The 26,592-nt window shown below is 36.1% G+C and overlaps 3 protein-coding genes across 9 annotated transcripts in view; 1 reads left to right on the forward strand and 2 right to left on the reverse strand.

Annotated features, from left to right (window-relative positions):
- The window catches only part of LOC109082278 (signal-induced proliferation-associated 1 like 1), an 80,150-nt gene extending 79,362 nt beyond the window's left edge, over positions 1-788 (reverse strand). For 5 of the 6 annotated variants that reach the window (XM_042746217.1, XM_042746216.1, XM_042746212.1 and 2 more), the window contains exon 1: positions 432-787. The gene's annotated coding sequence lies outside the window, so the exon portion shown is untranslated. Of the gene's footprint in view, positions 1-431 lie in introns of all 6 variants that reach the window. The other variant, XM_042746218.1, reaches the window with a different exon arrangement.
- Positions 789-8,086: 7,298 nt separating this feature from the next.
- Positions 8,087-17,008, reverse strand: LOC109076646 (ras-related protein Rab-15-like). Of its 2 annotated transcripts, XM_042747005.1 has the most exons (8): positions 16,585-16,723; positions 15,400-15,436; positions 10,287-10,347; positions 10,148-10,208; positions 9,929-10,006; positions 9,195-9,284; positions 8,988-9,053; positions 8,087-8,828 (listed from the first exon to the last, which is right to left on the reverse strand). In XM_042747005.1, the coding sequence occupies exons 3-8, from the start codon at positions 10,331-10,333 to the stop codon at positions 8,670-8,672; spliced, it is 501 nt and encodes a 166-aa protein (XP_042602939.1). In that variant the 5' UTR covers positions 10,334-10,347; positions 15,400-15,436; positions 16,585-16,723; the 3' UTR covers positions 8,087-8,669. The 2 variants fall into 2 exon arrangements, with proteins under 2 accessions (XP_042602939.1, XP_042602938.1); XM_042747004.1 differs by lacking the exon at positions 15,400-15,436 and having other exon boundaries at positions 16,585-17,008.
- A 708-nt stretch (positions 17,009-17,716) lies between these two features.
- LOC109062179 (protein farnesyltransferase subunit beta-like) overlaps positions 17,717-26,592 on the forward strand; it is a 30,796-nt gene continuing 21,920 nt past the window's right edge. The window contains exons 1-3 of the mRNA XM_042746772.1: positions 17,717-17,855; positions 17,942-18,063; positions 18,901-18,965. Of these exons, the coding sequence (XP_042602706.1) occupies positions 17,965-18,063; positions 18,901-18,965 (164 nt within the window). The 5' untranslated portion in view covers positions 17,717-17,855; positions 17,942-17,964. The remainder of the gene's footprint in view (positions 17,856-17,941; positions 18,064-18,900; positions 18,966-26,592) is intronic.

A 26,592-nucleotide genomic window follows, 5' to 3' on the forward strand; every position in this document is an offset into this window, starting at 1 on the left:
TGTTGATGAAGTTGCTCGGCTGTCAGCTGTAATCGACTGTGTTTCTGTGTACTTCCCACATCTGGAGTTAAGAACAAAACTCTTCAACTATACGTTAACCGCTACTATCATTTTCACCTTGCGCTGTCTTGTTTATCAGATTGAGACCGAATAATCACGACACATAGGACCACTGTTTATATCTGCATTCTGTCTGCTATCGGTTATCAAAACAAGACCGTTTTCACTGCAACTTTCTGATCGAATATTGTTTTCCTCTGATGATCAGGTGAGCCGAGATCACTCGTTAACCGTCGCAACTCGCTGGAGAGATAAAACGAGCATTTCAGCGCGTACAAAGACACGCTTCCTTCGAAAAAACACATCCATGGAGCCCTTACAGATATATAAACACGGTTCGGAGTTAAATCACAGACATCTTACGAGCTCACCTTCTACCCTCTCCACCTCTCGCTGCTCTCGTGCGGTCTTTCTCCCACAAAATCTTGCGATAAAAAAGTCCCGACACAAGCGTCTCTCCGCCTCGTAATATTCGCCAGCGGAGTGCAGTCTGCGTGCGGCCGTTATTCCTGCTGTTTCCCCGTGTGTCGCGGGAGATTTTTCAGTGTATTGTTGTATCTACTCCAGCAGCACTACCGTTGGCCCCAGCGTCTCGTTCACAATTATTCAACTTCGAAGTTCATACAAAAGTTCCAGCTCCGCCTCGCGCCGCAGCTGCTGATGAGGTCACTCCAAGCCGCTGCTCCGCTTCGCTTTCAGGAATCTCGCGATAGCTGAGCGCAGAGGGGAGCGTGATTTGGAGGCTTAAATTCAGCCTTTATTTGTATCTGTGGGAATGGGCCCCCTACGGACAGGGTTGCCGTAGCAACAGCAGAATTTATGTGCTGCACGGTTATCACGCGACTGGTTTTCTGTTGTCTTGGGCTGACCTGTCCAACATGTGCTTTACTAAATCTGTGTACTGTGTTAGTAGCATTGGTGACATGTTTTATCCTCAGCATAGTGATTAACACTTAGATTGCTAGTAAGAACAGGTAGTGTTTTACCTCATTTGAAACCCTCTTCAGGTAGCACAGTGAGCATTTTTTAATTATCTTTGCTATTTGCAGTGTTGGGATGTAACATAATTACATAATTAAATTACAAAATAAACGTAACTTTAATCTGTTACAGTTACTGAGAAAAAATGTGTAATTAAATTACATTTACTTATGAAAATGTTAACAATTACAAAGGGGTTAATGTTATGTATACAGATTTAATTGATTTCTTTCCCAAATTGCATTGACTGCTTTAAAATATGACACACCAATGTTTCAGGAGTGTAGGACCTATTTGGGTTTATGTATATGCTTTATTTTTTAAGATTAACTGTTTTTTTTTTCCAAGGCAGTGTTAGATGCTAGTGTATCTTGTCATAGCTATGCAAAAAGTTATGATACCAAAAAAATAACTATCAAAACAATAAAAAAAATATTCATTAAACCAAACAATCATGAAAAAAATGTTGAGTACTGTGCTTTAAAATGGAATCATTATAAACTTAATTTAAGTGATGAAGGATTTTGAAAGTCTCGACAGTAATTAGGGTTGTACTAAGGTTAACCCTGCCTGGTCTAAATGTTGGGTAACTTTCATTAGAATTTAGAAAAGTAATGAAATGTAGTTTTTTTTTAATTGATTTAACGCAATTTTCACAAGCAGTTGGTAAATTTTCAAAACTCTTAGTACTAATATCACAACAGATCAACAAAAAGGCACTTTTTTCAAACATTTCAGCATAAATAAAAACAAAACACTACAACAAAAACAATCACAAAATATACAAATCACTACACAAAATACGTGTTTCATCTGTATAAATGTTTCATTCACATTAACTGCCTTTCATAAAGCTATTACTATCAAACTTTTCATTAGCATGACTTCTCATTCAGTTTAATACATTTGTCTATTATTTAATCTAACTCATCTTAATGGTTAATCAGTGAATCATTAGCTGCATCTATAGCTATAGATTCAATATTTAGTTTCTATAAAATGTGAGAGCAATTTAGGGTTAACGAAAGGCACTGAATAATTTTAACACTAAAAGTGATTTATCTAAGATTTATCTAAGATAAAACCACTATTATGTAAGTGTGTGTGTGTGTGTGTGTGTGTGTGTGTGTGTGTGTGTGTGTGTGTGTGTGTGTGGTTCAGGTTAACCCTATTTTATGGGGACAAATTGTCCTCACAAAGATGGCAATATCTGAAATCATTGTACTTTTTTAGGTCCAATGAGAAAAAAAAAAAAATCTTTGTAAGGGTAAGTTTAGGATTAGGGTTATTGTAGGGGAGACAGTATAAAACCTATGGAATGTCATCATATAGGAAATCCTGTGTGTGTGTGTGTGTGTGTGTGTGTGTGTGTGTGTGTGTGTGTGTGTGTGTGTGTGTGTGTGTGTGTGTAAAGATGCAAGGTGCATGCTTAAATGTAACTATAAAGTGTAGAAATTAATAATAATAAGGAATAAGTGGTTTTGTCCAAACTTTTGTGCAATATTTCATGTATAGTTCCTCATACCAATACATGTTTACTCATGCTGCATAACTGTTCCAAAACAGTTATCAGAGTTATCACATCAAGAAAACAGAATTCAGTGTTAAAATAATATTTAGTTTGTCACCATGACAACTGTCTTGCAGTTCCTCTGTAAAATGACTTCATTTTGGTCAAAAATTACTTAATTTATACACTATGCTTCAGATTTTAGTAAAGCTACCACTGCAGCACAGATTGTCCATATCTGAGAACAGATGTTTTATTCCAAGATAAATAAAGAGCACATACAATCCAAAATGTGATGTGCTCATTGAACACATGGGAGGAGGTTAATGTTTTTAAAATGAGTGTGCCAGATTCCATACTCTATTTTGTGAAAAACTCCATTAACAAACAACATGCTGTTCTTGAGAACTGCTAAATTTCAGGGAGAGAAAAAAAATGAAAGAAGTTTGCAAGGATTATCATCATAGCACACAAACAGAAATCATAATGTCAAACAGGTTGCTACCATCTGACCATTCCTAATTATTTAGGAATGTCTTTGTCCTGTTTGAGCGATCACTACTTGACGCCCCCTACATGTTGACCACACAACTGCATGTGTGACCTCACATAGGAATGTCTTGTCAGGGATGCTGGGGAACAAGAAGAATGGTCCCATTCATTTAGCTCCACTCAAGCGATGCAGATACACTAATACAGAATGACATGCAGAAAGGTGACAAGTTGCTGCTGAGCACACAGGGTCTTTGTGTGACACAACGAGAAGCGCAGTGCAGAGAGCGAGTGAGGCCTTCAAAACGGCTGATGCTCTAGTTAGTCTAAGCGATTAACATAATTTAGCATACAATTAAGCTAGCCCGTGTTGATTATTGTTCATATTTGTGTTATTATATTGATAGAATCAGCAAAGTAATTACCAAATGCCCACAGAGAGATTAATGACTGTCAGTTATATTCACTATGTGTGTTCCAAGACTTTATTAACATTTCCCTCAGAGAAGCGTTATTAAGTCCTAATGCAAGTTAGTAATTGCAGTCGCAATAAGAAACCATGATTATCTTTTCATAGGTGCACACTGCACACAGTGAGGTGTGGAGAATGAAATTAGAGATATCCGTGCTGAACGTTTCTCCTGGTGCTCTGAGATTGACAATGCCTGAGTCAGTATCCTAAGGCACAATTCCCTGGCTGCTTGCAGGCCAAGAACCATACAGGCACATTCAGTGTTTTACCCACTGAAAAAATACATCTGTGGAGTTATCAGAAAGGAAAATTGATAATTGTACATAATTGGTTTTTAAATGGTATTTCATGTAATATTTGAAAGCTCAGGGTAAACGCAGTAACAGATTTGAAAAAGGATAGATAGATAGATAGATAGATAGATAGATAGATAGATAGATAGATAGATAGATTGTCTGCCTAACAGTAAGGTAAACCATGCTAACACCAAATGTACATTTAGTTCTGCATATGGAAAGAAAGATCAAGCAGGCTTCTCTTAGCCCTTTTCAACATCTCCAAGCAGGTATAAAGGAGAGATAAGAAGGCAGAGTAGAAAGAGTCTGTATGCTGTGAAGTTCTCTCAGAGTGCTTAGCATTCCACATTGCGCACCTCCAGAGCTCAGAGAGCCAGCGTGACTCACTCTGGTGTGAAAGCACAGTGTGGCGAGGTGGGAGGATGACAACACAGTGCTTAGCAGAAGTGTCCTGAAGCTGGACCCCCCCTCTCCTCACCAAACGCCCCCGCTGCATGCGCACGCACCCCAAAAATAATACTAAAGCACATCTTGTTTCTCTCTCTCTCTCTCTCATATGGATGCATTGGTTTATTTCTCTCAATGCCTGGCAAGTTTTTGTTCTTAGCAAATCAATGATTAAATGAGGATAGGGTGAGAGCCAATTGCATGGAAGTATTTGGTTCTGGCATGACAGGATTATAGGAAAGGAAAACTGAAGGGAGCTAAGGGCTGTTTTTAAAGCTCTCCCTTTCTTTCAAAATCAGCTTGATCCCAGATCTAAACCTTGGAATGCTAACAATGGGGATAAAGAAAAAAGATTAAATCTTGTTTAAATCAAAGATGACAGTAGCTGGATTAAAATTCTGCCCAAAAATGGGAGTCAGATGTGTTCTCATGTAATCTCTGGACTCTTACATGATAACCGTCTTTATGTTATCTAAGTTAGCTAAGTCATCGTGTGTGTGTGTGTGTGTGTGCTTAAGTTCCCTCATGCAACTAGACAGTTGATGAGACCTTGTGAGATGTAAAAAGATGTAGGCTTAAGTTCCCTCATGCAACTAGACAGTTGATGAGACCTTGTGAGATGTAAAAAGATGTAAAAAGTCTGATTATTTAGCTCAGACATTTCATTCGCGTTACTACATGGAGCTCTTTCACTTGGCCCACACTCTCTCAGAGATGACACATAATATTAGAGCCATCGTCAAGAGAACACATTGTGACACCTGCATAGATTTAGTAACAAGCCTTACAAATGCATCCTCACACACAATGCACATTTAAATGAAGTATTTGGGTAAAGGCAGAATTAGGCAAATCAACAAGCCTTTTAGTAGAATGCGAAACATTAGTGTGTTCATGCGAGCCAAACAAGCTTAGAGCATTCCAATAATATTAATGAAGATAAATGTTTGTTTTTGTAAATAGTATTACATTACTATTTTACATAAGTCCTTCTGATTTGTCATTTGAGAGTGTGGGGTAACATAAAAAATATTGCCTTTAACACATAGATAGTTCACTCAAAAATTTTAATCCTGTCATTATGTATTCACCCTCCTGTATTTCCAAGCCTATGTGACTTACTTTCTTCTGTAGAACACAATATTTGGCCCATGCAATTAAAGTTACTTTTTATTGTATGGACACTTGGTTAGTTCATCTTAGCTCAGATCTATTAACAACATATATAAAAAAATATTTAAACAATCGATTATAAATGATGAAATTAACTTTAACTAAGATTAATAAACGCTTTAGAAGTAGCCTTATTGTAAAGTGTTACCAATCCATTAAACATTTTTCAAAATATCTTCTTTTGTCTTCCACAGAAAAAAGAAAATGTTTGTAGGGAATGTAGTTAGACTGTAACATTTAATAACACTGTAACATTTTATTGTGTAATTGCAGTGTATAGGCCTAATCGTTGCATCCATCTATGTGTATTACTTGCTTCCAAATTAGCTGCAAACATAAGCGTGAACCATAACATTTGTTTATTAACTCAGTGCTTTCTCTGTCAAAACTTCATCCAGCTGTGTACGGCCTTGAAAGAGAGATCTGCTTTGCTTTTAAAGTACCATTAATAATCAGTAGCATCAAGGCACAAATTATTGTTCTAAAAAAACAAAAACAAAAACATCGCGACCTTGATAAAATTGAGCAAATTAACTTACCTCAATATTAAAATACTTCACGAATGCTTAAGGATAATTTCCCAGTTCTGAGCATTACGTAAACCGCAAACACATTCTTAGTTTCGTTTTTTTTTCCCCACGCCAGTGTGTTTTATCATGCATAAATACATTTGAGTACACGGATTTCAGCTATGCAAAACCGCCTCCTAGTGTTGACTTCTGGTGTTGCACTTACAGAAAATTTGATGTCCAAATTCCTAATTATAATAATAAAAAACCCTTTTCATAATTAGATGTTTATTCATAACTATTCGACCCCCTAAACAGAATCACAATATTACAGTTTATATATAAATAACCACATACGCATTTAAATTTCTCAGATTTTTTCATGGACATATTTCATGAAACAACAGGTAAACATATCAGCACTATTCAAGAGTTCGTTTAAATCAACATAGTACAATATCACTTGCACATATAAATGCTGCAATAGTGTAATATACATTGAATCTTTAGCAATACAACCCATGTCATTGCAGCGATGCACACTGCCATCAATGCTGGGCATCACAACGGTTCAGTCTGCATACATTAAACTCAAGTTTGGATGGGTAAGATGTTGATTTAAGCAGGAGGAAAACATTATTCGGTGTGCTGTGATGAAATAAACCACATCAATTCCAGAATCATTTATAGAGTAAAAGCTGAAACATTCCAACTATTCTAATCAGCTAAATAGTGATTATTGATGGAAAAAGAGAGCTTGACGTAATATTGGTATAAAATACCACATTAAATGATACTATTTAAGTAAATTAGTGAGTGACCTCAGATTAATGAGGTAAAAATCCTTGCATTCATTTACAATCACAGTGGACCAGAACTGGTAAGCAGCATGTTTAGTGACAGTATTTTTTATTTTTTTACAGTGCTTTTACAGAAAAGAAGCTTAGATTGTTACAGTGACGTGTGAAGCTTCATCAATTCATTATTCAAGAATACATTTATTACCTTAAATGTCAAGAAGGCGCATTCAAGGTTTTAGTATTCAAGAATTTCATAGAAAGCCAAATCAGTTCTGAATAATATTCACATGAAGTCCCACAGCAAAACACAAGAAAGAATGTTAGTATAGGCACTCCAGCCATACAACCAGGAATAGTTCACCTAAAAAAGATCATTGGCTTAAAATTTATTCACCCTCGTGTCTTTCAAAATGTCGACAAGTGTGTTTTTTAATCGGAATAGATTTGGAGAAATTTAGCAGTACATCACTTGTTCACCAAAGGATCCTTTGATGTGAATGGGTGCCGTCAGAATGACAGTTTAAACAGCTGATTAAAATCATCATAATAATCCAAATTACTCTAGTCCACCAATTAACATCCTGTAAAGTGGAAAGCTGTGTTTGTAATAAACAAATCATCATTAAGACAATATCCATAATATTGCTTTCTCTAAATCAGGAGAGAAATATGCACAGATCAAGCACTGTTTACAAGAGAAAAACAAATGTGTTGGTGTATTTTGTTGTGAGAAGACAATAGCAGATGGACTTTTAGTACAGATAACGGAACTTTAGTTTAAACTTCAAATGCCTTAAAGGGACAGTTCACCCAAAAAAGAAAATCTGATATGTATCTGCTTTCCCCCAGGGCATCCAAGATGCAGGTGACTTTGTTTCTTCAGTAGAACACAAACAAAGATTGTAGTCTCTCAGGACAGTTCGGACATTGCGGTGAATCCGAGGTAAAAAAAAAACAAACAATATATATACTGTTCAGTTCCTTGCACAGACCAATCGTTTGTGTCTTTATACATCAATGTATCGTCACGAGCCGCAGGATTTAATTTGTTTTTGTTTTTTTTGACTCTCAAAGCCGTGATTCCCATTCACTTCCATTATATGACTGACAGACTGCAAGAGTTAAAAATCTTTGTTTGTGTTCTACTGAAGAAACAAAGTCACCTACATCTTGGATGCCATGGGGGTAAGCAGATAAACATCACATTTTCATTTTTGGGTGAACTATCGCTTTAATGATGGATTTGTTTCTTACAAACGCAACTTTTCACTTCACAAGACATTATTTGATGGACTGGAGTTGTGTTGATTACTTGTGGATTATTGTTATGTTTTTATCAGCTGTTTGGACTCTCATTCTGATGGCACCCATTCACTGCAGAGGATCCATTGGTAAGCAAGTGATGCTAAATTAAAAGTAAAAAGTAGTGCTAGATTTCTCCTGTTGTGATGAAGAAACAAACTCTTCTACATAGTGGATAGTCTGAGGGTGGGTAAATATTCATGACATTTGTATTTTTGATTGAACTATTCCTTTGAATAAACCATTTGATCAATGCTGCCTTATATTTTAAATTTAATATAATGTACGACTGACTCTGAATGTGTGGCTTGAATGAGTGTAACTAAATAATGTACAACTGCCCTGCAGTGGCCTTTTGATCTTGTTTTTCAGAATGAGGAAAAAAACCTGAAAAATAATCTTAATATACATATACGATATTCTGTTAACGTTCCACCTTAATTTATAGTAACTATAAAATAAATAATGAATAAGAAATAATAGGCATAAAAATCAGCAGGAAATAAGCCATTAAAGGCACCAAACACTGTTTAACAATAACTGTCAGTTTTGCTAAATGATATTCAAAATGTAAATGCAACATAAATATGGAAATAACTGAAAAAGTAGTCATGTCACTTCCTGTCCTCAGCACCAGCAGGACTTGCGGGTGTCGTCGCTAACATTACACAATCCTTCCTGCTCCTCCAAAACAGCTAGATTGAACTCATCATTCATGGATCCTCCCAACAAATCAAGATCCTTCTTATTGGCTTGTAAGACTAATTCAGCCAATCGGGTGAAAGACTGTAATAAAGGAAAGATAAAAACACCATTAACTGTAGATAATAAAAATGTGCAAACAAAAGGATCACATGGTTGCATGGCTTCACCATTCCTCAAATATTTAAGAAGAAACAACATAAAATACAGAAATAATGAGAAGAAAAAAATACAAAATTGCACCTCTGTGATGTTGTGGTTGGTAAAGGCACTTGTCTCAAAAAAATCCATTCCATAAGCCTTGGCAAGCTGGAGCAAAAAGAAGATTAAGATGTCTGAAGAAAGTCTTTAACCTTATACATTATATATATATATGATTTGTCAGATGACAGAGTAAATGTGGAGTAAATAGCAGTATGAATGAAAGATGCAGCGCACAAAATTATTTACCTTATTTCCCTGTTCTGTAGCTACTTGTCTCTTCTGTTCTTCATCAGACTTGTTCCCAACAAGTATCTTCTGCACTTTCTCAGGGGCATACTGATCAGAAACAGAACAGACGAGAGGAGAGACTCAATCGAGGAAATCGATTGGAGCAGAGCAGAAACAGACAAATATTATATGAGACATAAGATTCATTTAACATAACCAATATTACTTTGGTATTCATCAAGTTTTTTTTTTTTTTGTCCTCTTGTGGGAAAACATGGGGCCAAGTTTTAAACGTAATATATGAATGATACAGTGGGGTTCAAAAGTCCACAATGAATATTTGAGATTTTTTTTTCAGTGTTTTATTTCTGATAATAATATATAAACTTAACTGTAACATGAAAAAGGCTAAATAAGGGAAATTATTAATATTATTAATATAAATAAAAATAAATAAAAATGTCTTGGTGCTTTGAAAAAACAATGTCGGATTTATAATTAGTCAAAATTTGTCAAAAGTAACAAGTAACTTGCTTAAAATTTATTTTTACATCATAATGTTTCTATGTTTTACTTTTAGTAAATTGCAAATTTCTATTAATTTAATTCCATTTTAAATCCCAGATGTGCAGAGCAGCCTCTAACTGCTGTAACCCCAGAGTTAAAGGGAGAAAGAGGGGCAGTGGAATTTAACTGATGAGATATTAAGATATTACAGAAAGACAGGTATGCTTTAAACTCCACAGCTTCACCTCATCTACATCACTGGCCCACTTCATGATGTGCTGGAACGAGCGCTCGCTTGTGATGTCATACACCAGAAAAATGCCCTGTTGATACAGAATCCATTTCACTCCACCCATACATAATAATGAGCCTTTATCAGTGAATTATCACACAACGGACAACAACATTAGATCTGACTCCATTGCTGGATCAGTACATGAGTCAGTGAGATGTGTGAAGATCACCTGTGCTCTTCTGTAGTACTGCTTAGTGATGGTCTGATATCTCTCCTGACCTGCTGTGTCCCTGCATACATACACACATCTGTTTAGCAGAACCAGTGGATCAAACACTGTTATATCATCACAGAAAAAGAAAACATACCATATCTGTATTCGCACTTTAATGCCATCTATCTCCAAAGTCTTCATTTTGAAATCGACACCTGGTAAAAAAAGAAAAACATTTCACAATGATTTCAAATAACTTGAAAATTTGTCTTCATATTGACACAACTCATCTGTTAAATCATCTTCAGGCCCTAAGCCAGATCTAAATGAAATCTTTCAGTATAATCAGTACTCTCATGAAGTTTAATGAAACGTTCAAATCAGACTCATAAAAAGGCAGTGAAGTAATAAAGAAGAAGAAAGAAACAAAAATGGTGACGAATACCAGAGAGACATTTAAAAAAATAAATATGCTTGTGTTGCTATTTAATAAATATTTCTATAAAAGGGTATATTATTCACCCAAGCTTAAGAACTTGTGAAATTTATTAATTTTATCACTGAAAATAAGAGAGCATGGAGCCTAAAAGGGTGGAAATAAGGAAACAGATTACATGGAAATGTCAATCTGAAGTATATATTTTTATATTTGTTATTTTATCAAACAGGAGTAAGATAAATACCACAAAACAGCACAGAATTAATCAAATTCATTGTTAATACTTGATCTCTGTTCATCTAATTAAAAAAAACAAACATCAGAATTCATTAAGAATTCGGAGTTTAATATTTTCTGCAATTTCTTTAGACACATATAAAGTGAACATGAAAGTCTACTGCGTAGTAAGAATGATGTGTTCTTGTAAGGTGTGAAACCATAACAAGATCTTGAGCCCTAAAAAAAAAAAACACATCTCTTTTAAACCTGAGGCAGGCAAGAAAATAAAGCCACAGCAAAACTGCAATAATAAATTGGTATCTGTCAATAAGGTCTAGTGCAAGACATTCCAGCTCCCGGAAGAGTTGTTTTTTCTAGGAAGTTCCAATCTCAATAACAATTATGACTCCAAAACAACAACAGTCGGGTGTCTCTTTTATTTCTAACATGCCCTGGCAGCAATGTGATTAAAAAAAAAAGATTAATTACCAAATTTCTTAGAGAGACAGCTTGTATATACAGGCCTTCATATCAAACAATTTGTTTTTCAAAGGATTCAATTCAATGTCTGCAAGCAGATGGCATGCCAAGCACAAGAACATGCTAAAATAAGACATGAGTATCATCTTGAATACAGCTGAATGCCATCCACAGAGCTCCATAGCCTCCTCTTTATTAAACTGCATTAAATAAAGCAGTAGTGTTAGTGCCCTGAGAAAGGTCATCACTACCACCACTGAATTGGTTGTCCTGGGGCAAAGTAAAATAATGAAAGAGCTGCCCTTCCCATCCTCTCTTCCAGAATCTCAGCAGTGAAAGGACAACAACAATGCTGTGAAATACTAGTACAAAATAAAAGAGAAACCAAACCAACCTCTCATAAAGTGATGCAAATAACTGTAATCCTTTTCTCATAAAAAAAACAGTCACGTGAGATGAAAACACCAGTGAAACTGGAAAGCAGTTAAATAGCCTATTAAAAGCTGTTTTGTTTTACATAAAGTATGTCCCTTTATTGGAGCGGCCATGTTGGATCACATGACCCTGTTACTGGAAACTTAAGCTCACAGAATAAATTAATCATGGTTGACATTTCCACAGTATGATCATCTTTCAAAAATGATTTGCTAACATCCCATTTCTGCCAGTGTGACATAAACCAAAAAAAGAATGAGTGCACCTTTAAGAGTTTTTAGGTCAGATTTCCTCCAAGGGCAGTTCTGATGGCTTTTTGATCTGATAAACCAGCTTTCATCCAAAAACCTTTTTATTTTAATCAATACTATGCAGGGGTGTAAAATTACTGAGAACAGTACACATACTACACTACATATACTTGCTGAAAGTATAAAAAAAGTTGGAAAATTAAACACTTTTCTGTGTTTTGAAGAGATTTTCTCATTTTAACAATTACTATTTTCTCATCATTCTGACTATGTAAAAGTCATAAAGCAGAAGCTAAAGTAAACAAATATCCTGAAACCTGATGAATGACATTAGAATTAGTGGTCACCTGATATCGTTTTTTTGACAGTCAGTGCCGATGTCAATATCTTGGAAAGCAGGGTGGCTGATGGCCGATATAAAGCCGATATAATTTTATTTATTTTAAGTAATATTTAAGAAATTTGAAATTATTTGAAAATGGATTTAAAAATAAATGTGTAAAATAAATATACTTATACTTTAGATTACAATGTATTTTTCACAAATAAATAAATTTTTCATAAAAAGTAAACATTTTAACCAATAGGGCACTAAGTAGGCTAATCTGGGAAGTTTGTGTGCACTGGGAATCATATTTTTTTCAAATAAAGCCAAGGTAACAGTCATTTTACATACAGCACAAAGTGAAAATGACATGACTATGACAGTGGGCAAATGAATAAAGTGCAGCATAATTTGAAAACACGAGTTTAAAGTTTGTCAATCATGCATCTCCAGCAAGGCTGAACTCTCCTCCTTTCCGCATTCAATTCGCACAGACCAACCGTCACAAGAAGAGAACACACGATCACGCAGGATACAAATGCACACTTCACAAGACCTCAAAAAGATTTTTTTAATGATATAAATGCGCATTTGCTGAATGCTGACAGCAAACGAGAAAGTATTATACTGTTTGCTTTTCTATTACTAATAATATAAAAGCAATCGTTATAATACTTTTTTGTATATATTTTAATTCCTTTGTTTAACCGTTCTATCTGATTATTAGACAGACTTCTATCCATATTAGACAGAACTGTTAACGACAACAGTGTGAAGAAGAGGGAGAGTGTGAGCACTGTTTGCTCAGGCGCAGCCGTTCTTAGTGCCATCAAAATAAAAGCCCCGCATCGAACACATTGGTCAAACAGGAAAAACTTATCGGCCGATAATTGCCATTTTTCAAATATCCGCATCGGCCGATAAGTTTTTCTTGTTTGACCAATGCGTTCGATATATGGGTCCGACCACTAATGAGAATATAGTGATTTTTAGACTAAAAATCAAGACTAAACCGTGTTCACACTTGACTTATCAATCTATAGCAGGGGTGTACAAACTCGGTCCTGGAGGGCCGGTGTCCTGCAGAGTTTAGCTCCAATCCTAATTAAACACACCTGAATCAGCTAATCAAGGTCTTACTAGGCATACTAGAAACTTCCAGGTAGGTGTGTTGAGGCAAATTGGAGCTAAACTCTGCAGGACACCGTCCCTCCAGGACTGAGTTTGGACACCCCTGATCTATAACAATGGTTATCATAAAAAGGCATTAGGCTACTATAGTTCAAAGTCGGTGTCTAAAACAGATAGTTCACCCAAAAATGAACATTTTGACATCATTTAAATCACTCTTGTCTTTTATTTAAGTTGTACTTTTAAGTCTGCATAAAAATACTTAAAGGAGTAAAAAACATTTCTTTACTTTGTAAATGTAACTTGTTTTGCTTTAGTGTTTACATGACAATGATGTAAACGGCAATGTTTTACCTTTTGGTTTTTGAAAACGAAAATGTTGTCAAAACGATCCCCAATCACAAGGACTAGCGAAAACAACTAAAGATGCTGTACTATGCATCCCAGGCCAGTAGTTGGCAATGTTGCTTTGTGAAGAAAGATTAGACGCCTGCACACATATCTATAGTTGGCATTTTAATAGTTTTCACTGAGACAATAATGGAATAGTTTTCAAAAACTTGCACTTTGAAATCCATTTCAAAATTTGTATTTTCAAGCTCTCAAAACGCAGTTGTGTAAATGAAAGGCATATAAAGTTTGCTGTTTTTAGTTGATGTTAGTGTCGTGTATAAACCCCCTGATGAAAAAAGTACCATTACTTGGATTTAACAGAACTCAAGTAAATTACAGATTCCCCCAAAAATATTAAAGCACTGTAATGAAATACTTCATACCTCTGATACTGTAAGGTTTCTGAGCCCCAAAAATATATAAAGACAACTAAAGCAGACCTTTAAATTAATGGCCATTTGACAGACGGTAATAAGAATTAAACTTGTCATTATGTGTCAGAGCTGTAAGAATTGAATCATCACTTTGACACTTTCCTTCTGAGACAGTGGCTAATTGGAAATTGAAATAATTCTTCTAACAAGACAACAGACAGATATGCTGGTGATTAGCACATACAAATTTAAACACAAGTCCAATTTCTCTAGTGATGACAGCATCATATACAATTGACTATAAAAAGCAATGGAACAGAAATGGGTTCATATCGTTTAATTTGTTATCCTCAAACTAATCAATCAACAGCTGCTTTCTATAGCAAGAATAATTTAGCATAACAGCATGTTGCCTCGAGGGAAATAGATAACATCTAAGAACCATTTGCTAATGCTTCAAATTAACTTGCAGACTACACAGATATCTCTTCCACTGTGAATAATGTTTCAGTACAGCGCTAAGGTCCTTGACAGCCTACTATCATAATATATATGGGTCACAGCCCTGCGGACTAGAGCTTATTGAACCATGTTTTAGAGCAAGACACCGGCCATCTCTCAGGACCAGTCAGAGTAAAGCTTTTACCTCCTGCAGTTAAAGATTGTTCTGTATCACATCACTACTTAACCAAAAGAGATCCATCCCAGCATATTAAATAAACAGTAGTGCGACAGATAGCAGGCTGCAGGAATGAGTCAGGGCCTCTGATTCCTTACTGATTTGGGGGATATCATCATCAGGAAGAATAGGATGGTGTTATGAATCTTATGCCTGATTTCAAGAGTAAGCCACTTGATATTATTCGCTCCCCTGGAAAAACAGAGAGAGCTACACAACAGACATAGCATACCCTGAACTTTTGCAAAATACCAGCCTGACATTCACTCCACACCTAATGAAGCATGTGATTTAATTGAGGGATAACATTTTTGGTACGAGTTCAGCATTTCAAATGCTTCATTAAAGGAATAGTTTGTCCAAAATGTGAATATTGACAGCACTTATTCACCCTCACATCTTTTAAAAGATACATTTTTCCTCTGTGGAACACAAAAAGAAGATTTTACAGAATGACACGGATTTCACAGTTCACACACACACACACACACACAGACACACACACCCACACACAAAAACAACTGAATCATTATTTACTCACCCTCATATCATTCCAAACCCATTTGACTTTCTTCATTCTGTGGAACACAAACTTAAATATTTAGCAAAATGTCCAAGCTGCTAGTTCCATACAATGAAACTGCATAGGGACAGCTGTAGTCATCATTCATGTTCATTGTATGGAAAAGAGCAGCGAAGACATTTTGCTAGATATAGCTACTTTTACAGTTTCCATGGCAGCAAAAAGGTTTGGAAAGGCAAGTAAACAGTGACCATTTATTTTTCATTTTTAGGTAAACTATCCTTTTAAAATACCTTTATACGTAAAGAAGCATCTAGTTTACTTTTATACATGATAAGCATCAAGTATAAGTGAAGTATTAAGAATGGGTTTGCAGTTAAAAGTAATTAAGTGTCCTTATGCATATTGCAAATGAAAAATATAAAATTATATATTAATGGAAACTGCTGTAAAATAATCTCTCTGTTCTGTGAGTAAATTGGCTGTTGTCAGGACATTATGTCAGCCCACTGGGAAAATGTCCCACTAGACCAAGCGCACACTATATGAACCCCGAAATGAGAGGTTTATGAAAAGCCTTTTTAGAACCAAATTTTGTTTTTCATAACATCCAATAAGCCAAAATAAAAATGATCCCTATGCTGGGAATTCTTGAAATCATACAGTGATAAAATGGTCCTTTTATAGAAAACAGTTTTTAGAGATTGCAATAAAAATCTTTCCATATTTCTCACAGCTGAGACCAAAACTTTCAATTTAGTTAAAGCTGATTCCATTTCATAACAATATTGTACAACTTGCATAGAACAGCATATATGAGTTGGAATGGCTGACAGGACACTTTTATGCATCAATATTTTAGTGAAAATGCATGCAATAACACACCTGCACTTTCTGTGTCCTCACTGCCATTCATGCAACCTATGATTTTATAACTGCATTTTATTATCTATAAGAACGACCCAAAACAACAGTTGTGTAAAAATGCAACATTTTAAGACTTCACACAAAGATACAGTCAAGCATCTCAGAAAGAACTAGAAGAGGTTGTGTGAATGCATCTCACTATGTGGTGTAATTCTCAAGGCATTCTTTTCACGGCTCATAGACTATAATGGCCCAGCGCTGCTATGGGTTTTCTTATCGGTATGTGCTGTTTGTTCTGCAACTCTTTGAACGGATGCATTAAAGTAACACTCTTACCGATGGTGGAAATGTGAGAGGGATGAAATTCATTGTCCGTGAATCTGCATAATAAACAGGTTTTGCCAACACCGGAGTCTCCGAGAAGCAGGAGTCTGAACAGCACATCATACTGTTTGGCCATGGTGTCTTATGGTCACAATTAAAGGAACTCAGCGTCGGGTTTCCATGTCCACCCTCTTCACAGTATCATCTTCTCGCTTTTTCCATCGACCGGTCCGTGCTTACGTGCCGATTCCCCGAAAGACTGTGTAGGTAAAAGCAGGAGTCGATGTGAGCAGAAATCAGTCAGGAACGCTGCTGCTGTGGAGGTGCTGGGTGCGGTGAGCTACAGAACGCTCTCCGTGCGTTCCGCCGACATCCTTCACACCTCAGGAAATGGGTGGAGATTACGGGCACACAGCATCACGATTTTGATACTGATATTGCCCTAGATGAATTTTATTTATACCAGGACTGCGTGGATAAAATGCATGTCAGAATAATATTGTCAAAATATATATAGAAATTGGGGCATAAAACAAATTAAATCTGCAACATCAGCCTTTTATACCGTTATAAATTCATAGCGGATCCGTTTTTTGCCTGTTTACAACAACAACAACAACAACAACAACAACAACAAAAAAAAAAAAAAAGAAAAAAAAAGAGGATGATAGCTGTTATAATTAGCGATTCGTGACCGAATGATATATATATATATATATATATATATATATATATATATATATAAATAAAAACTTTTTTTTTTCTAAAAAAAAAAAAAATTATCATCAGTGTTATGTGTGTCTACATATGACTTTATTAAATGTTTTAGGACATATAATATGCCACGCAAGGTTTTTTAATTAAAGAAACAGAAATGATATTATACAATCCTTAAAGAGCATCTACAAATATCTCATGTAACCATAGACTGTATGTATGCAAGTAAACCCGTGCACACGCAAAAAGAAAAAACGCTTACACATAAACAAAATAAATAAAGGAATGAATGAATAACATGAAAAATAAAATAGAATTATAAATTGCCATGATTAAAGCAAATACATAAATTATATTTTTATTGCCACGCTACGATGTTAGGTACGACGTGATACATATTGCGTCATGACGTAAAATAATCACTGAATATTTTTTTCAGCCGTTTCTGACAAAGAACTACAGAACGTTCGCAACCCGCCGTAAAACCAAAAGAAGAACTGCTGAACGTCTCATCATCACTATTACCGCTTTCTCAAATGTGCCTTCAGGTTTTCCGTACTTGAGCTGTAAGTCACTTGACTCCATTGAGGAAACCCCTCCCACGCTGTCTTGACACTTGCTCTAGTGGAAAACTGCTTCCTTTCTATTACAGCGCATGTGTTTTCAAATCTCAACATGGAAGAGGCGTCTCCTCCTCTGCGATGCTTTCGTGAATCACACTCCTCTGAGCTTTTCAACGATGACGGCGTGCAAACGGTGACCTCGAAAGAACAGGTTAGCTTAACTCTTAGTATTAGTTAGCTAATTAGTATTAGCGCAAAGCTAACTGTCTACTTACTCTGTTTCTGTGCTTCATCACTTTTGCTGAGAGATAGAGTAGTGCTTACCAAAATTCTCGCAGGGTGTTCTACACGTGCAGAATGTAATTATACTAATGCCACTGCGTCCAGCTCACCTAGTACTTGCTCCTCTAGTTTATTACACTTTTATAAATAGTAAAGGTTCATGTTTAGAGATAGTTTACCAAAAAATGAAATTCTGTCATCGTTTACTCGGCCTCATGTTGTGAACACAAAAATGAGATGTTAGGGAGAACATGAACGTGTTTAAATAATGTCAGACTTTTCATTACTGAGTGAACGTTTGCAAACGTTTGAGAATCTGCTCATACTTCATTGGTTTATGTTGCACTGTAGTATCTGACCTGTATTGTTATATGAGTGGTTGACAGTTAACCATGAGAGGTTATTATTTATTTAAACTTAGCAAACAAAATGTATAGTATTATTAACGATATAATCATTTAAAGACTGTATTGATTTCAGTTTCCTTCATTTTTAAAATAAAGTGTGAGTGTTATTGCTCTGAATTTGAGAAAAGTTGGAATTCTAGTATGCACTATTAAGTCATACTATGATTTTCAAAATGAATGTATAAGGCAGTATTTTTGTGTCTTTGCATGACACACTGAACAGGATGTGATGTCAGCCACCCATATACACAAGCAGCATCGAGCACAGTGGATCTTTCTGTCTGCATGTCATTTGGCTTGTCACATTTTCTTTAATTCACTTTCATATTTTTTGTTTCCTGTTTTATCATTAAATTTAGAGAAAAGTTGAATGCAGTATTCAAGAGGTGTACAGTGTTTACCAGCAAATTCACACCTCACCGCAGTAAGTAAAGTTTAGCCTTCTCTGGCCATTAACACAAAGTGGGATCTCCACAATATTGTTAAATCAGTTCATTGAGCTTCAGTGTGCTGCTTGTAGACAGCAATCACTGTTATATATGTTACAATATGTACAATATGTTCATGAAAATGTCTTTGGCAACAAAACCAACATTAGATTGTCCGCTGTTTGTGTCTGCTATGTATGTTGTGTAGCACAGTCTTTTCATTTGTGTTATTTTGTAGCATCACAACATATGCAGGGAACTATATATAAGATAATAATTTGGTAGATTTGGGAGGGCTGGGCAATATACCTAAAATTTGGTCTCAAAACTTTTCCACATTCTGACAATAATCATATATCTCAATATTTTTGCTTTGGTGATTTTCTTGTGCCCCATTTAAAAATGAATATAACATGATTTGGATAGACAGTTATTGTTTCAAAACACATTCAGAATGTTTAGTGGCAAAAACACAGTTGTGACCATTTACTTCTTTTAATTAAATTAACATTTAAATCTAACAATATGTAAAAAAGAGTGCAAAAAGTTTATTCTGACAGTTTCTTGGAAGCAATGAAATGAAAATATTTTGCACATTTGGCAACTGGGGTGAATTATGCAAGTGTTTCACAAGTTTTTAGCCGAGAAGAACACAAGTCTATCAGTGGTTTGTGGTTTAAGAGATGCTCTGTGGCATGACACTGTTCCCAATGGCACTAAAAACTTTCAGATGGGGAACTAGTTGCTAGAACACATAAGCACTTCTTGGCTAGTTTGCAGGAGAAGTGAAATTTGGTGCCGTCTTTAGTGCATTAATCTTAGTTTTCAACAATACTTTATAGTCATGATATTCTGTAATTTACCCCTCACAGAAACCTACCCTCCTTAGTTGCTATGTCCATGGCGCTCTCACGCTACACATCATGTTATGAAGCATTGAAAAATACATTGCGGTGTGAAGAAGAAACTGACTACGAGCTCACAGACAAAAGTTCAAGCAGCTGTAGCAAATTTTAGCTCAAAGTGAGATGAGAGAGAGAGAGAGAGAGAGAGAGAGCCCACACTGTAGAGTGAGGTAGCGCTCATGTGCAAGAGTGTAATAGTAGTATTTACTCATCAACTAATCACAACCTGCTAAGAACCATCAAAGAATCATATCACCTTAATTAAAAGGGGTCAAAGCCTAGAAGCACAACTAAATAGTTAACAAGCGGTTACTTGCATTGGTTCTGTAGGTGCTGAGTAAAGTGTCCTGGTGCATGTATAATGCGTAGATTCCTGTTGAAATCCTGTTAGGAGTAAAAGCTTCTTCGTTTCATCCATGGATTGACTGCTCTGAAGTGAATCAACAAAGTTGCTGAAAACTGCCGGAAGATTGGACCGCCAGAAAGTGTTTTTTTTGTCCCAGTGACACCTCATTTGCATGCTTTATGACTGTCCTGAATAATTGGTGTAGTTTTACCAAAAATATGGTACAAATAGTATGACGCATTTCACGATCACATAGAGTAGTACATCATGGTTTGAGGAATAAAGAGTGGATCATTTTGATACCAATAACAAAACATCAAGAAGATATTAAACCAGAGAAACATTCATACACCTGAATATTAGCATTTAGAGCTTAACTAATACAAATAAACAGTGGTAACTAGACTGATGTAATAGGGAAACATACAGAATACAAATGCATTTACCAGATGCATTTGTAACTGCTTGATTATAGTCTAAAATAAAGAAAACGTCTTTATGTGTGTGTGTGAGATGTGTTTTGAAATTGTGGAGACAGACCACTGGTCTAGTCAGGCAATTGGTGCCTGGCACAGGGCTCATTTGCTCCTCCTGGAATATGTTTGAAGTTATTCTCTATTTTCAAGTTCAAGTCCAACAGCGTTAATGTACTCTCCTGTCTGGTTTGTTTGTTGGACAAAATGCATGGCAGATTCGGAATTATGACTGCTGGTCAGATCAATTATAATCTGTCATTTCATATTAATTATCATATGATAAAATCTCTGATTTTTGATATATACCACCCAGCCCTAGCCCTAGCCCCTGGTACATCTAATTTTCACCTTCTTCCACCACAGCATGAGGTCTGTGTATTTCAGAACTTCTGTACTCAGAATACTTGTACTGTAGATGAAATGAGAAACCCAACTGTGATTAAACTGATGTAATCAGACTGCCAGACAAAGGTTGTATAACCCCAAACATTTGGACTAGATGCTGTAGTGGCACATCAGCTGTTCCGCCGTATATCCAGATGGTACTTTTTGCCCCTGTTATTTTAAAATTTACAACTTTTCTAATTTTACACTCCAATGAGAGGAAAAACACATTTGTAAGCACTATGCTTACAGTTTATTGCATGTAATGATAATGATAATGATAATGACAGTATGTTCTTGTAGTGTTGTAAATGGTAAATCATTTTTACATATATTAAGAAATATACACGGCTGTTAAAAAAGGTTTGGGGCTAGTATAAATGAATATGTTTATTCAGTATAGATGAATATATACTGCTACTGTATTAAATTGATCAAAAGTGACAATAAAGACATTTACAATGTGGCAAAAGATTTCTATCTAAAATAAATGCTGCTCTTTTTAACTTTCAATTCATCAAGGAACCCTGAAAAAAATAATAGTTTCTACAGAGTTTTCTAGCAGCACAACTGTTTTAACATTGAGAGTAGTCCTTATGATACAGCTTCTGTCAACTTGATTTATGACTTTGACCTTTGACCTTTTGACAGGTTGAACTTCCGGTGACCCTATGATGGATGGGTTGAACTTTCCTAATGAGTTCATGGGTTAACCTATGACCCCTCCCCAGGCATCGATCATGTGGTTTTTGACAGAAGTTTAATAAGACCTAGTGTTAAATCATGTTTTTTGACGGGTGGTTTTACGGTATACGAAACCCTCCCCCAGGCATCGATCATGTGGTTTTGACAGAAGGTATTTGCCGGTTGTTTGAACTTAGTCCCAGTTAGGTTGTTTGAACTTTGTCCCAGTTATACGGTTATGCGTGTGTGTGTGTGTGTGTGTGTGTGTGTGTGTGTGTGTGTGTGTGTGTGTGTGTGTGCGTGTGTGTGTGTGTGTGTGTGTGAGTGTATATGTATATGTACGTGCGTGTGTATGCGTCTCACTCCCATTCCATTCATGACCAGTATATAAATGGGGTCGGTGTGTTTCTACATTTATATATAAAACATTCAATAATTTATATAATTAATTATCATGCTAAAGTTGAAAAACATTTTAGTTATTTCACATCCATATATAAAACATCCTATCCTTTATATAAATTATCACACTAAAGTTGAAAACACATCGTTCTTTATATTCTATCCTTTATATAATATACATAATCTAAAGCGATTTAACTAAGGTTGAAAAAAAACATTCTATTCTTTTAAAAGGTTACAAATGAAAAGGTTATAAAAAATATACTGAAACCAATCCCCTACCTTATTTTAGACAGAAGCTTCAGCTTTGTGAGAAACGGTCTCGCAGCTCCATCTGTCGGACTCTCTCTGAATGACCTTACCCTGTCTCAGAATATAGGCACCCTCCGCGCTGTCAGGCAGAGAGTGCGCGTGCCCTGCATGCGTGAGTTCTCAGTGTCCGCGAACGGTTATAAAAAAATTATCTTCAAACCGACTGTTTCAGATAAGCAAAACCATAATATCTTTAAAGACATTGTTAATTAAAAACCATCGTATCTCATCCAGGAGTAGCATGTTTTTAACAGTTTTTTCTGACGGGGTGCCCCCCCCCTATGAATTACGTTTGGTCGTAGTTTTACGGTATACGAACCCTCCCCATGCATCGATCATGTGGTTTTGACACAAGCTATCTGCCGGTTGTTTGAACTTTGTCCCAGTTATACGGTTATATGTGTGTGTGTGTGTGTGTGTGTGTGTGTGTGTGTGTGTGTGCGTCTCACTCCCATTCCATTCATGACCAGTATATAAATGGGGATCGATGTGTTCTACATTTATGTATAAAACATTTTAGTTATTTCACATTCATATATAAAACATCCTATCCTTTATATAAATTATCACACTAAAGTTGAAAACACACCGTTCTTTATATTCTATCCTTTATATAATATACATAATCTAAAGCGATTTAACTAAGGTTGAAAAAACATTCTATTCTTTTAAAAGGTTATAAATGAAACGGTTATAAAAAATATACTGAAACCAATCCGCCTACCTTATTTTAGACAGAAGCTTCAGCTTTGTGAGAAACGGTCTCGCAGCTCCATCTGTCGGACTCTCTCTGAATGACCTTACCCTGTCTCAGAATATAGGCACCCTCCGCGCTGTCAGACAGAGAGTGCGCGTGCCCTGCATGCGCGAGTTCTCAGTGTCCGCAAACGGTTATAAAAAATTATCTTCAAACCGACTGTTTCAGATAAACAAAACCATAATATCTTTAAAGACATTGTTAATTAAAAACCATCGTATCTCATTCAGGAGTAACATGTTTTTGACAGTTTTCTGACGAGCGCCTCTATGAATTACGGTCGGTCACCCCCTAGCGTCTCTCTTCCCCACGAATTTACGGTGACACCCAGCGACCCTTGCATAGCTTCCCACCTTTTGAACAAGCTCATTCATAGAACAAGGATGACACCCAGCGGTCACTCAACACCGATTTCTTTCACGGACACCTTTATAAATTTGACGTTCAAACGATCACTTGAACCAGAAAACTTTCTCGGACGGCTCTCCAAGACAATCGCTCTCCAAGACAATGGATAAAAGTGAGTATTTTATCATTTCATGTTCTCTGATGGTAGCGATATTTTAAATACTATTAATTGATCAAAGCGTGTTATGCTATTTTTTACAGTATATGATGCCTTTAAACCATATTGCATTTCATTCCTGTAATTTTCTTCAAGTTTTGCTGTCTTATTTTATCTTATGGTAGTGATATTTAAATACTATGAATTGATCAATGTATGTTATGCTATTTTTTACAGTCTGCGATGTTATAGCGTTTTAAACCATATATACATTTAATTCCTGTCATTTTCTTCATGTTATGCTGTTTTTATTTCAACCGCTGATAGAGATATTTTAACACTATATTCATAAAGTATGTGTTATTTGACTTAATATCGACGCATCTATCGTCCCAATCGCAGCCAGACTGATTGTATGAAAAAACACTTTTATTTTGAAAAGACGGCGACATCCTGTTGAAAATACTTTTTTTTTTGAAAAGACGGCGACATCCTGTTGAAAATACTTTTATTTTGAAAAGACGGCGACATCCTGTTGAAAATACTTTTATTTTGAAAAGACGGCGACATCCTGTTGAAAATACTTTTATTTTGAAAATATGACGACATCCTGTTGAAAATACTTTTATTTTGAAAAGACGAGGATATCCTGTCGCTTAGCTTTTCGTGCTTCAATTCAGTTCGCTATGTATAGGATTTCAGAAAAAAAACAATTCTGTGTCCGTTAAATCGACGTTTTACCACCGCGTTATCCGTTTGTCATCTATGAACACGATTTCCCGGTTTTTAACAGCTCTCGCTGAAAAAAAAAAAAAAACGGATACGATGGTGAAATGGCTCCCTCCGGTGAGTCTGGGTGAAATGATACTGTTATAGTAAAATGTATGCCATCTGCGGCAGTTTAATGTTATGAACTTGTGTTTCTTTGTCACAGTCTGTCTCTCTGTTTGTGTGTGTGTGTGTGTGTGTGTGTGTGTGTGTACGTGTATATGTATATGTATATATGTGTGTCTGTGTGTGTGTGTGTGTGTGCTCCATTAATCTAGCAAATAAAATCCCTCTCAATGTGTTTTAAACAACAGGTTTTTTTTGTTTGTTTTTTTATTTCAGGTTCAAATATTGAGCAGCAAGCCTTTGACGGTATTAATACATGTAAGTACGTATTAACTATTCTTTTTATAAATTAAAATGAAAAACCCTCTCCATGTGTTTTAAACCAACAGGTTTTTATTTTTATCTCAGGTTCAAATATTGAGCATCAAGCCTTTCACGGTATTAATACATGTAAGTACGTATTAACTATTCTTTTTTATAAATTAAAATGATCGTATTTTAATTTTGTCTTTTTATAAATTTATATATGTTTTTTTTTTTTATTTTTTTTTATTTTATATATTTTTTTTATTCACAGCGCTCGCGATTGATCCAGACAGCGCAGCCGCTGGTAAAACAAGATCCATCTCCCACATTTTTTATGAGAAATCAAAAATGTTAGATTTTTTTATGTTTATGAGAAATCTTTTTTTTTTTTTTTTTTTATTTTTTTTTTTTTATTTAGATTTCATACAATTTATCACCCAACCCGGCTTCCAGACAGTTATCGATCTCAAGCAAGATGGCGACGAAGATCCCACCGTCAACGTAACAGACAAACCTCACATCCTAACTGATTCCGCTCCGGCGCACGTCGAGAATCCAATAGGATCCTGGGGCGAACCACTTCCTGGACCCAGCGACGAACCAGCAAGAAAGAAGCCTAGAAAAACAAATCGCCCCACCTCGCCGGTCAGTCCTGGACCAGACGGCGAACCACAAAGAAAGACTTATCATTTTACACCGATGGTCCGACCTGAACCGAACTGCGAACTACCAAGAAAGGCTTATCGTTTTACTCCGGCGATCAGTCCTGAGAGCTCTCCAGAGAGGAAAACTCTTTGTCTGACACCACCGAACAGCCCGGCGACCAGTCCGGAGACCCGAGCTGTTTTTATGGTAAGACTATCCACATTATTTGCATTTAAACTCCGACGGAGTCAAACCATTAAGATTTTTTTATTTTTACACCCAGCAGACTCGAGTAGAAGCCATAAGGATGACGTGACAACCTGGGGTACGGCTCAAATCGATGCTTGGGACCAGAGTTCTTGGACGAGCGAGCGTGGCGAGGTGTCAACCACCAACCTGGGTCAAACACCATATCCTTCTCACTCACCGTCGTCGGAAGAACTAGAAGTGGAAGAAGTTCCGGCGTGTCAGCTGGTTGATGAACCATTCGATGATCTGCCCCCGACTCGTAGGCCCATTAATTCGATAGAATCATTTGGTCAAGAGTTTCGCGACGCTCAGGTTGACATAAACAACAAATACGTTGAACTCCGTGACGTACAAGATGATATTAACGACAAATTGATTGCGCTGCACAGCGAGTCTCGTGACAGACAAATCGAAACCCATAGCAGATTAGACGCGTTGCACGGCGAGCTCCGTGCCTATCACCTCGATACACGCAGTCGATTCGATGCGCAGGAACGGTTTATTCACGATCTGCCCGATGAAATATTCCGTCGTGTCAATGCTATGAGATCAACGATTGATCAGCAGTTTGATAGAAATGATCGTATGGTGAGTCAATACCAACGGGAATTGGTGCTCATTTTGCATCACCTTATTCTCACCATCATAGATGAGACCACAGAGTCAAATTGAATATAGATGTATTCCGAGTAATTCTTATATCACACGTCTGCTATGATTTTTAATATTTCATTTATGGTTTTTTATACTCTGTGTTACATATAATCCGATATTTCATTTATACTCTGATTTTGTAACAAGTCATATATGCTTTTCAT

The sequence above is a fragment of the Cyprinus carpio genome, chromosome B20 (genome assembly GCF_018340385.1).
Source record: "Cyprinus carpio isolate SPL01 chromosome B20, ASM1834038v1, whole genome shotgun sequence".
Classification (NCBI taxonomy): domain Eukaryota; kingdom Metazoa; phylum Chordata; class Actinopteri; order Cypriniformes; family Cyprinidae; genus Cyprinus; species Cyprinus carpio.